Source organism: Panulirus ornatus, chromosome 13, assembly GCF_036320965.1.
Source record: "Panulirus ornatus isolate Po-2019 chromosome 13, ASM3632096v1, whole genome shotgun sequence".
NCBI classification, from domain to species: Eukaryota; Metazoa; Arthropoda; class Malacostraca; order Decapoda; family Palinuridae; genus Panulirus; species Panulirus ornatus.
Window position 1 is genome coordinate 52,291,252 of NC_092236.1, and position 14,921 is coordinate 52,306,172.

General features: G+C 40.3%; 1 protein-coding gene across 7 annotated transcripts in view; it reads right to left on the bottom strand.

Moving 5' to 3' along the window:
• LOC139752886 (protein lin-54 homolog) overlaps positions 1 to 14,921 on the bottom strand; it is a 111,070-nt gene that overhangs the window by 39,745 nt on the left and 56,404 nt on the right. For all 7 annotated transcript variants that reach the window (XM_071668912.1, XM_071668913.1, XM_071668907.1 and 4 more), the window contains 2 exons: positions 10,295 to 10,423; positions 4,154 to 4,324 (listed from right to left, as the gene is read on the bottom strand). In XM_071668912.1, coding sequence (XP_071525013.1) covers positions 4,154 to 4,324; positions 10,295 to 10,423 — 300 coding nt within the window. The remainder of the gene's footprint in view (positions 1 to 4,153; positions 4,325 to 10,294; positions 10,424 to 14,921) is intronic.

Sequence of the window (14,921 nt, forward strand, 5' to 3'; positions counted from 1 at the left end):
TTTTAGGTTCAATATATTTTCATATTTTCCTTGTCACTGGGCTCCACCTGCAAGAAGTTACGCTATGGGTAAAAAGTAATTTTTGGTGGTTATGTTACTGGAAATAGTCTCACCCAAATGTGGACTGTTGGTATTCTGTCCACAAACAATCTCTCCCTGTTACATTTAACACTTGACAACTCTTAACTCACACAACTTATTCTTTGATTTTCCTGTGGTGAGCAATACACACTCACCCTGCCTTTTGACAAAATGGTGGGAGCAATAGACAGAAGTAGAAGGTAGGACATTAGACAGGAGCATTAGGTAGAAACAAAAGCTAGAAGTAGCAGGTGGGAACTTGGACAGGATCATTAAGTACAAGTAGTGGGTTGGAACATTAGGCAGCATCATTAGGTAGGAGCAGTCAATATGAACATTGGGTAGAAGCCTCTAAAAACACTGCACTAAAGTTGCCCTCTGCCAGTGACCTGTTATGAGAGAGGAACTATAGGCTAAGAAGCAGCATTTCAGGTTAACATCTATTGACTCTTTTGCCATGGCAAACCCCTCCAGTGAGTTTCCGTAGGGAATTGGCATTAGGAGAGATATAGATAAACAGTTTCAGAAAGAAAATTCTCACTCCAAACAAGTTCACTTTCACAGCTACTGGGAGTAGCACAGGCCTGGGCTGCAAAAGCATTTAGAAAGAAGTTCTGGTTAACACCAGGACTCTTTCATAAACATTTTTCCAGCAATAATTATAAAAAGATTAATAAAAAATAAGTCTTCCTGTATACCTTAAATTTGTTGCCATGCACAAACTATTATATATCTTTCCCTTCTTTCTAAGATATATAGCTCCAGCTCTTTCAGCCTCTCAGAATTGTTCGTGTCTTCTATTAATTCTGGTTGTGAAGAGCTTCTGAATTAACCCTAATTTGTAAATTTCTACTTGTTTCATTGGATACCATGCAAAACAGCAGAATTCACTTTTACTATTTGTGTAAATGTAAAACCTTTTCAATTTTTTTGCCTCTTGTAGTGAAAGAGAATGAGAAAGTACCTACTTACAGGAATTTCAAGATTTTGCCAAAGGCAAGGCTACCACGTAGTGCTCACCATAGGAATATTCAGGATTACAACAAAAAGGGTTGTGTGAATTGAGAGAGAGAGAGAGAGAGAGAGAGAGAGAGAGAGAGAGAGAGAGAGAGAGAGAGAGAGAGAGAGAGAGAGAGAGAGAGAGAGAGAGAGAGAGAGAGAGAGAGAGAGAGAGAGAGAGAGAGAGAGAGAGAGAGAGAGAGAGAGAGAGAGAGAGAGAGAGAGAGAGAGAGAGAGAGAGAGAGAGAGAGAGAGAGAGAGAGAGAGAGAGAGAGAGAGAGAGAGAGAGAGAGAGAGAGAGAGAGAGAGAGAGAGAGAGAGAGAGAGAGAGAGAGAGAGAGAGAGAGAGAGAGAGAGAGAGAGAGAGAGAGAGAGAGAGAGAGAGAGAGAGAGAGAGAGAGAGAGAGAGAGAGAGAGAGAGAGAGAGAGAGAGAGAGAGAGAGAGAGAGAGAGAGAGAGAGAGAGAGAGAGAGAGAGAGAGAGAGAGAGAGAGAGAGAGAGAGAGAGAGAGAGAGAGAGAGAGAGAGAGAGAGAGAGAGAGAGAGAGAGAGAGAGAGAGAGAGAGAGAGAGAGAGAGAGAGAGAGAGAGAGAGAGAGAGAGAGAGAGAGAGAGAGAGAGAGAGAGAGAGAGAGAGAGAGAGAGAGAGAGAGAGAGAGAGAGAGAGAGAGAGAGAGAGAGAGAGAGAGAGAGAGAGAGAGAGAGAGAGAGAGAGACTTTATTTTACGTTAGATGAGATGTCATGGGCATCTTAATGCCCACATCCATGGATCAGGTGGTGAGGGAGGTAAATGCAGGAGTTTTGGAGAGAGGGGTGAGTATGCAGTCAGTTGGGAATGAGAGGGCCTGGGAAGTCAGTCTATTGTTGTTCGCCAATGATACAGCATTGGTGGCTGATTCGAATGAGAAACTGCAGAAGCTGGTGACTGAGTTTGGAAAAGTCTGTGAAAGGAGAAAGTTGAGAGTAAATGTGAATAAGAGAAAGGTTATTAGGTTCAGCAGGGTTGAGGAACAATTTAGCTGGGATGTAAATTTGAATGGAGAAAAATTGGAGGAAATGAGGTGCTTCAGATATCTGGGAGTGAATTTGGCAGTGAATGGAATCATAGAAGTGGAAGTGAGTCATAGGGTGGGGAAGGGGGTGAAGGTTCTGGGAGTGATGAAGAATGTGTGGAAAGAGAGAATGTTATCTCAAGACAGCAAAAATGGGTATGTTTGAAGGGACTGTAGTTCTAGCAATATTATGTGGTTGCAAGGCATGGACTATAGATAGGGTTGTACAGAGGAGGGTTGATCTTTTGGAAATGAAATGTTAGAGGACAATATGTGGTGTAAGGGGGTTTGATCGAGTAAGTAATGAAAGGGTAAGAGAGATATATGGTAATAAAAAGAGTAAGGTTGAGAGCAGAAAAGGATGTGTTGAAATGGTTTGGACGTATGGAGAGAATGAGTGAGAAGATTGATAAAGAGGATATATGTGTGAGAGGTGGAGGGAACAAGGAGAAGCAGGAGACCATATTGGAGATGGAAGGATGGAGTGAAAAAGATTTTGAGTGTTCGGGGCCTGAACATATAGGAGGGTGAGAGGCATGCAAGGAATAGAGTGAATTGGAGTGCTGTGGTATACCGGGGTCAATGTGCTTTCAGTGGACTGAACCAGGGAATGTGAAGCATCTGGGGTAAACCATGGAAAGTTTAGTAGGGCTTGGATGTGGAAAGGGAGCTGTGGTTTTGGTGCATTACACATAACAGCTAAAGACTGAGTGTGAATGAATGTGGCCTTTGTTGTCTTTTCCTAGTGCTACCTTGCATGCGCGGGGGGAAGGAGGGTGTGATTTAATGTGTGGTGGGCAGGCGACGGCAATGGATGATGGCAGCAAGTATGAATGTGTACATGTGTATATATGTATATGTCTGTCTAATGTATATGTTTGTACACGTTGAAATGTATAGATATGTATATGCACATGTGTGGGCATTTATGTATATATACATGTGTATGTGGGTAGGTTCTTACTCTGTTTCCTTGTGCTACCTTACAAACACAGGAGACAGCGAATAAATATAATAAAAAAACAATATATATACATATATTTTCATACATATTTGCCATTTCCCACATTAGTGAGGTAGCATTAAGAACAGAGGTCTGAGCCTTAGAGGGAATATCCTCACTTGGCCCCCTTCTCTGTTCCTTCTTTTAATAAAAAAAAAAAAAAGAAAAAAAAAAAAAAAAAAGGAAGAGAGGATTTCCAGCCCCCTGCTTCATCTCCTTTTAGTCACCTTTTACAACATGCAAGGAATACACAGGAAATAATCTTTCTCCCCTATCCCCAGGATATAGATATACATACATATTCATATGCATACATATACACATCACCATACACATACACAGCTATATACACATGTACAAATTCATACTCACTTGCCTTCATCCATTCCCATCACCACAGGAAACAGCATCGCCAACCCCTGCATCAGTGAGGTAGCGCCAGGAAAACAGACAAAACACATACATACACATGTACATATTCATACTTGCTCACCTTTATGCATTCCAGCATCACCCTGCCCCACAGGAAAACAAAATCACCACTCCCTGTGACAGAGAGATAGCCCAAGGAAACATACAAAGAAAGGCCACATCTGCGCACATCCAATCTCTAGCTGTTATGTGTAATGCACCGAAACTTAGGCTAGGTTCCTATTTCATTGACTAGCCCCAGGTTAAGATGTACAGCTGGGATAACGTGGAACAACTGCTGTAACCAGGATTCAAACCTATGAGCTCGACCACAGGTGGCCCGTGAATGTCACAGTCAACAATGTTAACTGCTAAACCACAGAGGTGCCTAAAAGCAGGGCTAGCTTGTATTTGCTGTCCAGATGAAAATCTATGATTACAAAGAATGAAGTGTGTCTAATACGTGTTGTCAAATGTTATGTGTGATAGAGAAATTGAACATTTGTGGAATGAAACCTACCAGCCTAAATGTGTGCGAGACAGAAACACAATACAACAGCCTAGGCCAAAAGAGAGAGACAGTCTAAGTGAACAAATTGACAACTTGCCTGCTGATTTGGTGCTATAGGCATTGCTTTAATCTTAATTGGCTGGGAAGCAGCAGGAGCAATTGGCTTGTTGGCAGGAGGTGTGGGTCGTATTAGAGTGGTGCCTCCCCCACCACCACCACTACCCCCTCCACCACCCACACCTGGACTTACAAGGCGAACGTAATTCATCTGTAAATGGAAACATGGAGAACTAAGACATAGTGTTAGTAACATTTTTTCACTGTGCAACAGGGTCCCAGATTAACATGGTTTTCTTGAAATTAAAAAAAACTACGCTTCCTCATAGCTGCACCTTCACTATCAAATCTCTTACACTTCAAATCAGACTCAAAACTAAAGGTAAATGGCATTTTTTCTGTTCTTTTACCGGAACTTATGTGATCAACTGATCAAATAACCAATTTCAAGATAGACTCAAATGGAATTTTATTCATCCTGTCTGATTGACTAGATTCCAAAGGACATATAGATAATGTAGGTTGTTACAGTAACAGACACTTACTCTCACTTTGGACACTGATCTATCTGGTATCCCTTAGCTGAACTGCAGGGCATGGATAAAAGAAACTAAACAGGATAATCAAGTTAGCACCATTGTGAATTTCAATTCCAATTTCTCAAAGATGAAACAGGAGCCAAGCATGGAGTACTCATGCTCCTCAGAGGCTCAGGTTGGGGTGTCTAAATGTGAGTGGATGTACCCAAAATGAGAAGAAAGAGATAGGTGGTATGTTTGAGGAGAGAAACCTTGATAGTCAGGCTCTGATTGAAACAAAGCTAAAGAATAAGGGAAATAATGGTCTGCAAATGTCTTTTGAGTAGAGTCAGGGATTGGTGAGAGGACAAGAGATAAGGGAGGAGTAGCACTACTCCTGAAGCAGGAACTGTGAAAATGTGTGAAAGTGTATAAGGAAGTAAATTCTAGATTGATGTCAGTTAAAATAAAAGTGGATGGCAAGAGATGGGTGGTTATCAATGTTTATTGCAAAAGGCCATGAGAAGAAAGACCATGAGAGGCAAGTGTTTTGGGAACAGCTAAGTGAGTGTGTCAGCAGCTTCAATGTAAGAGACCAGGTATTAGTAATGGTTGAATTGAATCCGAAGGTAAGTGATGTGGCAGTTGAAGGTATAATCTGGGGGCATAGGTTATTCATTATTATCAATGGAAATGGTGAACAGCTTGTGGAGTTGTGTGCTGATAAAGGGCTGGTGATCGAGAATACCTGATTTACATAGATGGAAATACACATGTATACTTAAGGGAGCAGGAGAAATGGTCAGCAAGCATTACTGGATTACACATTAATTGATAGGCATGTAAAAGAGAGACTTTTACGTGTAAAAGAGTTGAGTGGGTCAGCTGATGGGATGTCTGAACACAATCTTGTAGAAGTGAGAGTGAAGATTTGTTGAGGTTTTGAAAAAGAGGAAACAATTTCAGTGAAGAGAATGGTGAGAGTAGGTGAGACAGAAAAAGAGACTTGTGTGAAATAATACTGGGAGAGATTGAGTGTGGAATGGCAAATGGCGAGAATAAATGAAGAAAAGGGACTGTGTGAAGAATGGGAGGTATTTAAGGAACCAGTGTTGGCATGTGTGAGAGATGCATGTGGTATGCAAAAAGTGGGAGGTAGGCAGATTAGACAGGTGGTAGGATGAAGACAGAGTTGCCAGTGAGAGAAAAGAGAGGCGTTGAGGTAGTACTCACAGGGAAAGAGTGCAGATGATTGAGGGGATGTATAAGAAAAAGTGACATGAGGTCAAGAGGAAGGTGCTGGAGTTGAAAAAGAGGGCAAATGGGGATTGAAGTAAGCGAGTATCAGTAAACTTTAGGGAAAATAATTTTTCTTTAAGGATATTAATAACATGAAAAACAAGAGAACAAATATAATCATTGGTGAATGGTGCAAAAGGAGAAGTAGTAACAAATCATTAAGTGAGGAAGAGATCAAGTGAGTATTTTGAAGGACTGTTGAATGTGCTGGATAACAGGGTGGTGTGTAAAGTGAGGGAGTCATGGAGAGTAATCTGGAGGAGAGGTAGTAAAAGCCTTGAGATAAAATGAGGCAGGGCAGCAGGAGTGGATGGTACTGCTGCTGAATCTAATAAGAACAGAGTGACTGTGTTGTTAATTGGTTGGTAAGGAATTTCAATACAAGTATGGATCATAGTGAAGTGCTTGAGGATTGGTGCTATGCATGTATAGTGCCACTGTATAAAGGCAAGGGGAATAAATGAGAGTGTTCAAACTAGAGGCATAAGTTTCTTAAGTATACCTTTGCCTTAACACACTGAATATCCTTACCAGCCAATCAACAACATAGTCACCCCCTTGATAAATTCAAGTGCAATACCATCCACTCCCACCACCTTAACACACTTCATCTTCAGCATTGGCTTTCATCACCTTTTCTTTTTTCACCAAACCACTCCCCATGACTGTCTCACTTCGCATACCACCCTCACCAAAACACCCTACACCTGCCACTCTATCATCAAACATATCTAACAATCCTTCAAAATACTTACTCCATCCCCTCATTCCATCACTACCTGTTATCAGTACCCTTTTTGCTCCCTTCACCATTGCCTCCATTTGTTCTCTTATCATTCACACATTATCAATTCCTTCCAAAATTTCTTTTCATTCTTCCTAAAGTTTAATGATACTCTCTCACCCTAAACTCTCACTTGCCTTCTTTCTCATTACCTACACCTTCCTCTTGACTTCCTGCTACTTTCTCTTATACAACTCCCAATCATCTGCACTCCTTCCTTGTAAGTAATATCCAAACAACTCTCTACCAGCTTTATTTCTTCATCCCACCATTCTATACCCTTTCTAATCTTACCATCTCCCACCTTCTGCATGCCATATGCATCTCTTGCACACACCATCAATACTTCCCTAAACACCTCCCATTCCTCATCCACAACCCTTACTTCACTTGCTCTCACCTTTTACCATTCTATGCTTAATCTCTGCTGGTATTTCTTCCTACAGGTCTCCTTTTCAAGCTCACTTACTCTCACCACTCTCTTTTCCCCATCACTGTCTCCTCTTTTTTGAAAACCTCTACCAATCTTCACCCTTGCCTCTACAAGATAATGATCAGACAACCCACCAGCTGCCCCTCCCAGCATATTTACATTCAAAGGTTTCTCTTCTACACACCTATCAATTAATACGTAATCTAATTATGACCACTGACCATCTCTCCTACTCACATACATAAACTTGTATATATCTCTCTTTTTAAACAAGGTATTCCCAATCACCAGTCTTTTTTCAGCACATCAATCAACAACCTCTACACCAATTCCATTCATAATACTAATTACACCATGCACACCAATTATACCTGCAAGTGCTACATTACTTACCTTCACATTGAAATCTCATGCACCAAAACTGTAGACACACTCACTCAGCTGTTCCCAAAACACTTGCCTCTCAAGATCTTTCTTCTCATGCTCAGGTGCATGTGCACCAATAATCACCCATCTCTTGTCATCCACTTTCAGTTTTACCCACATCAATCAAGAATTTACTTCCTTACACTCTATCACACACTCCCACAACTCCTGCTTCAGGAGTAGCGTTACTCCTTCCTTAGCTCTTGTCCTCTCAACAACCCCTGACTTTACCTCCAAGATGTTTCCAAACCCTTTACCCTTGGGCTTCATTTCACTCAGAGCCAAAACATTCAGGTTTCTTTCCTCAAACTTACCACCTATCTCTCCTTTCTTCTCATCTTAGTTACATCCACACACATTCAAACACCCCATTTAACCCTTTGAGGAGGATAAGCAATCCCCACTTGACTCCTTCTGTTTCCTCTTTTAGAAATTGAAATACAAGAAGGGGTTTCAAGCCCCTTGCTCAGGCCCCCTTTAGTTGTCTTCTATGACATGCAGGGAATGTGGAGGTAGAAATTTTTTTCCCACCTCAGGGAATATATATATAGTCATAATCTTATCTACTATGCTTTGTTACTGTCTCCCGCGTTAGCGAGGAAGCGCAAGGAAACAGACAAAAGAATGGCCCAACCCACCTACATACACATGTATATACATAAAGGCCCACACACGCATGTATACATACCTATACACTTCAACATATACGTACATATACATATACACACATATACATATATACACATGCACATATTCATACATGTTACCTTCATCCATTCCCGCCAACACCCCGCCACACATGAAATAACAACCCCCCTCCCTACACATGCATGCGAGGTAACGCTAGAAAAAGACAACAAAGGCCACATTCATTCACACTCAGTCTCTAGTGGTCATATATACTGCACCAAAACCACAGCTCCCTTTCCACATCCAGGCCCCACAAAACTTTCCATGGTTTACCTCAGACGCTTCACATGCCCTGGTTCAATCCATTGACAGCACGTCGACCCCGGTATACCACATCATTCCAATTCACTCTATTCCTCGCACGCCTTTCACCCTCCTGTATGTTCAGGCCCTGATAGCTCAAAATCTTTTTCATTCCATCCTTACACCTCCAATTTGGTCTCCCACTTCTCCTCGTTCCCTCCACCTCTGACACATATATCCTCTTTGTCAATCTTTCCACACTCATTCTCTCCATGTGACCAAACCATTTCAATACACACTCCTCTGCTCTCTCAACCACACTCTTTTTTTTACCACACATCTCTCTTACCCTCTCATTACTTACTCGATCAAACCATCTCACACCACATACTGTCCTCAAACATCTCATTTCCAACACAGTCACCCTCCTCTGCACAACCCATCTATAGCCCATGCCTCATAATCATATAACATTGTTGGAACCACTATTCCTTCAAACATACCCATTTTTGCTCTTCAAGGTAACGTTCTTGCCTTCCACACATTTTTCAACGCTCCCAGAACCTTCGCCCCCTCCCCCAACCCTGTGACTCACTTCCATTTCCATGGTTCCATCCGCTGCCAAATCCACTCCCAGATAACTAAATCACGCCCACATATGCACATATACATACATATCAACATATACATACACATATGAAGACATTACATACATACACACGCACATATTCATACCTGCTTGCCTTCATCCATTCCTGTTGCTACCCCATCCCACAGGAAAACAGCATTGCTATCCCCTGCTTCAGTGAGGCAGCGACAGGAATACAGACAAAAAGGCCACACTCGCTCACACTCAGTCTCTAGCTGTCGTGTGTAATGCACCTAAACCAGAGCTCCCTATCCCCACATCCAGGCCCCATAGATCTTTACATGGTTTACCCTAGATGCCACTTCACATGCCCTGGTAATATTTGGTGTGTTATCTGGAGGCCTCCACTCCCTAATCTTTTATTTACAATGAAAAGGAATGAATTGAAATCCAGGTAACTAAGGCTTACATGATTTCTTGGTCCTAACTGTGCAAAATTTTGGGACAGTAGTGTAAATAGTGTAAGAAGCTAGGACTAAGAATTATTTGTCCTAACTCTGATGTATATATGTGGAAACAAAGTTTATTTGCTGAAGAATAAGTAGAAAATATGAGCAGATGAGATGAAAATCTTATAGCATAAAGTTGGAATCAGGTCAAATAACATACTATACAGCAAGAGGATTGCACTTACATGACATGAAATGATTAGAAAGGCATGTGGATTACTCTTTAGATTGGCATGGTTATCTAGAACATGTGGCAGATAAGAGTTTGGTGAAGATGACATATAGTGGTATAAGTGAAAGTAGAGAATAATAACATAATAAAAGAGTGTGGTAAAGAACTTATTATTATAGCATGAAATATCTTATATAGAGATGCCTGAGGATTAATTTGGAATTTGATGTCAAGGAAATGTTTTGTGCGTGCAGTTGGTGAATTAAGACTTTTGTTTCATTTGATGTGTCAACTTAGTATGCTAAGTGAAGTGAGGAAGATTAGAATTAAAGTCCAAGTTCCCCTATGCACACCAGGCATGGGATGATGTATTTGAGTGAACTGAGGGGTTCCAAAACCTAATCTGCACTACAGAATTATACATACAGATATCACATCTTTCCGGGAAGCAAACTGTACAGAACATACATAATATCAGTATATTAAGCATGAAAGGAATAACAAAACATGCAACTAACCTTATTAGAGAGAACCTGCACATTATGTGGTTGACCAGTAAGCTGTTGTATCTGACTTGCTGGTATCTTAATAACCTGCTGTCCCCCAGAAGTAATAATCTGACCAGCTCTAACTGTACTCACTGTTCCCTAGAAACAGGAAAGACAATTTACTAAATTTCATGTATAAAATTCATCAATATAGTTTCAGTAATGAAGAATCAAAATATCTATGTAACCTTGCTTGAACACTCATTTTCTACATCAAAGAAGTATGTTTTACCAATAAAAATCATTAATTGCAACAATGAGAAAAAAAAAATCACTTTATCAAATAATCTGAGTCAGATTATATTCTAAAAGCAAAATAGTATTCAGTCTGGAAGAGAAAGATCAATGGGAGAAGTCTGATTTTAAAGTATAAAGTTTTTGAAAAGTAAATAAACACCTATGGAGTGATTACATATGCCACCAGTGAAATTCACCAAAGACAGTTAAAATGAGGGAAAACACTTTCATTTTTACAGTACTGGCCTGTCCAAAGGTCTTTGTTCCTCCAACTGGCCTGATTCTTCTTTCATTCATCTCAGAAAAATTCAGTTTTTCTAATATTTGTTCTTACTTCGAATATCATCTGGCTAAAACCCAGCTACCTCAAGAAAAAAATTTCTCATTCTTTTCACATCCCTAAAAATTACTTACATCCTCGATTCCAATTTAAAGGTGGAAACTGTGTTTACTCTAGACATGATCACTCCAGTTGTGAGCCTTATAGATCTTAAATTTCCAAACTTTGATGTCATCGACCACATCTCTCTCTTTACTATCATTATTTTTCTGTTTTACCAACTATTCTCCAAACACTACGAACTTTTAATATCAATTTTTGACTGAATTTCTGCCAAGAGACCATAACACCTATAAAAAAAAAAATTGTCTGCTAGTTTCTGCATTAGTAAGGTAGTGCCAGGAACAGACTAAGATAGGCCTCATTCATTCACATCCATTCTCTAGCTGTCATGTGTAAGGCCCCATAGGCCTTTCCATGGTTTCCCCTGATGCTTCATGTTTCCAGGTTCAGAGCATAATAATAAAAATACATAATACTAATAATAATAATAATAATAATAATATTCATTTATTTATTTATTTTGCTTTGTTGCTGTCTCCCGCGTAAGTGAGGTAGGGCAAGGAAACAGACAAAAGATGGCCCAACCCACCCACATACACATGTATATACACACACGTCCACACACGCAAATATACATACCTATACATCTCAACGTACACATATATATACAAACACAGACATATACATATATGCACATGTACATAATTCATACTGTCAGCCTTTATTCATTCCCGTCGCCACCCCGCCACACTTGAAATGACAACCCCTTCCCCCTGCATGTGCACGAGGTAGCGCTAGGAAAAGACAACAAAGGCCACATTCATTCACACTCAGTCTCTAGCTGTCATGTATAATGCACCGAAACCACAGCTCCCTTTCCACATCCAGGCCCCACAAAACTTTCCATGGTTTACCCCAGATGCTTCACATGCCCTGGTTCAATCCACTGACAACACGTCGACCCCAGTATACCACATCGTTCCAATTCACTCAATTCCTTGCACGTCTTTCACCCTCCTGCATGTTCAGGCCCCGATCACTCAAAATCTTTTTCACTCCATCTTTCCACCTCCAATTTCGTCTCCCACTTCTCGTTCCCTCCACCTCTGACACATACATCCTCTTGGTCAATCTTTCCTCACTCATTCTCTCCATGTGACCAAGCCATTTCAAAACACCCTCTTCTGCTCTCTCAACCACACTCTTTTTATTACCACACATCTCTCTTACCCTTTCATTACTTTCTCGATCAAACCACCTCACACCACATACTGTCCTCAAACATCTCATTTCCAGCACATCCACCCTCCTCTGCACAACTCTATCTATAGCCCACGCCTCGCAACCATAAAACATTGTTGGAATCACTATTCCTTCAAACATACCCATTTTTGCTCTCCAAGATAATGTTCTTGACTTCCACACATTTTTCAATGCTCCCAGAACTTTCGCACCCTACCCCCACCCTATGATTCACTTCCACTTCCATGGTTCCATCCCCTGCCAAATTCACTCCCAGATATCTAAAACATTTCACTTCCTCCAGTTTTTCTCTATTCAAACTTATCTCCCAACTGACTTGTCCCTCAACCCTACTGTACCTAATAACCTTGCTCTTATTCACATTTACTCTCAACTTTCTTCTTTCACACACTTTACCAAACTCAGTCACCAACTTCTGCAGTTTCTCACTTGAATCAGCCACCAGCGCTGTATCATCAGCGAACAAGTGACTCACTTCCCAAGCTCTCTCATCCACAACAGACTGCATACTTGCCCCTCTTTCCAAAACTCTTGCATTCACCTCCCTAACAACACCATCCATAAACAAATTAAACAGCCATGGAGACATCACGCACCCCTGCCACAAACCAACATTCACTGAGAACCAATCACTTTCCTCTCTTCCTACTCGTACACATGCCTTACATCCTCGATAGAAACTTTTCACTGCTTCTAACAACTTACCTCCTACACCATATATTCTTAATACCTTCCACAGAGCATCTCCATCAACTCTATCATATGCCTTCTCCATATCCATAAATGCTACATACTAATCCATTTGCTTTTCTAAGCATTTCTCACATACATTCTTCAAAGCAAACACCTGATCCACACATCCTCTACCACTTCTGAAACCACACTGCTCTTCCCCAATCTGATGCTCTGTACATGCCTTCACCCTCTCAATCAACACCCTCCCATATAATTTCCCAGGAATACTCAACAAACTTATACCTCTGTAATTTGAGCACTCACTTTTATCCCCTCTGCCTTTGTACAATGGCACTCTGCAAGCATTCCGCCAATCCTCAGGCACCTCACCATGAGTCATACATACATTAAATAACCTTACCAACCAGTCAACAATTCAGTCACCCCCTTTTTAAATAAATTCCACTGCAATACCATCCAAACTCACTGCCCTGCCATAATTATAATAATAATAATAATATCATACACACTTTACCTTACCTCACCTTACTCTCCTCCCCCGGTGTCCTTTTTCTGGGGTTCCCATAACACTCAGGAACCTGGCCACATCTATACCCATCTACCAGTCATGGCCACAGGTTATAAAGCATAGTGATGATGTGTGTGTATTTTTGTGGAGAGAGCATGGGGCAACTGAGGAGTAGCTGTTAAAGTGTTTTCTGCATGGAAGTTTCATCTTGAGTATGATGGGTCTTGTGCTATGCTGAATGATGTTCATTGAGTAATGAGTGGTGTCCAGAATGTAGATGGGAAAGGATAACACAGATAAGTCTTGATAGTATACTTTTGGACAGGTGGTGTGGTGGTATCTAAAATTGGGATGGGCAGCTGGTTGCTTTATGTCTGGTGGGTCAATTTGTTTGTTTCCAAAATGTTACACAGGGGTCAGTCTTTATTCTTGCTTGGACACAGCCACAGAACCAGAGAGACAAAAATAAGACTTGCAAGTGGACAGAGAACCAGACAGACAATGCTTACTGTGAACAATGACTTAACTGCCTAATAACTATTGTAGGAAATGATAGGAGCAGTCCTTATTAACCTTCATGAAAAAGTGATAAGTGACAGGAAGAGTCCTTATTGACCTTCGTGAAAAAGTTATAGGAAGTGATAGGAACAGTCCTTACAGACCTTCATGAAAAGTAAAAGTTCATGTGATAAATGAGTTATAAATAATGCTATACTTGATAAAAATCATTCAAGCTATAAACACAATACTGCAAGAGACTAAACTTAGCTATGGGGTCAGAGACACTTTCTTCTCTCTCAAACACTGATAAGATTATAATCTATCTTACTTTTGTAAAATCACTATAAATCGTTCTAAGTAAATTGTATTACTCGTTTGATAATTTTGCTTAACAGGGAAAAGTTTTATCATAAGTTACATAACTGTGAAGGATCCAAATTCATCATAAATTATTAAAACTGTTGGAACTGTAAGTGACATTAAGAAAAGAGCAACAGTGTGAATGAGAAATTTTTGATAAGCATAAGAGGTTAAATATGATGATATGCCTTTGTATATAGATGTACTAATTCTGTCTATCTAAGTATCTATCTATATGTGTATTAGAGAATAAAATGTACCATGGGAATGAGATGGAATGTTAAGTCATGAAATAATTGGCATAAACCAATAAAAAGCACATGTAATGCATAAATGGAAAGGAAAAAGAAAGAAATTGCATTGAAAATGAAAATACAGTAATGTGAGCAGACAACTGATAAAATGCATATGATGTTATAATCTAAAGAGCCAGGATATACAGGTGGTAACATAAACCACAAATGCCTAAAGGAATGAATGTAAGGGATAAGTACAGTACATCCTTCTTGTTTGGTCACAAATGTGATTTTGAAAGAAATAAACAAACATAGTAAGGAAGTTTTGTTTAATAATGATATACCTTAGGATAGCTGCTGACTAGGCTAACTGCTGTAGGAATTTACATCTCCCCACGAATCTGTGCTTTGGCCAATACTTTTCATCATTCGTATCATTGACAGTGATGGATT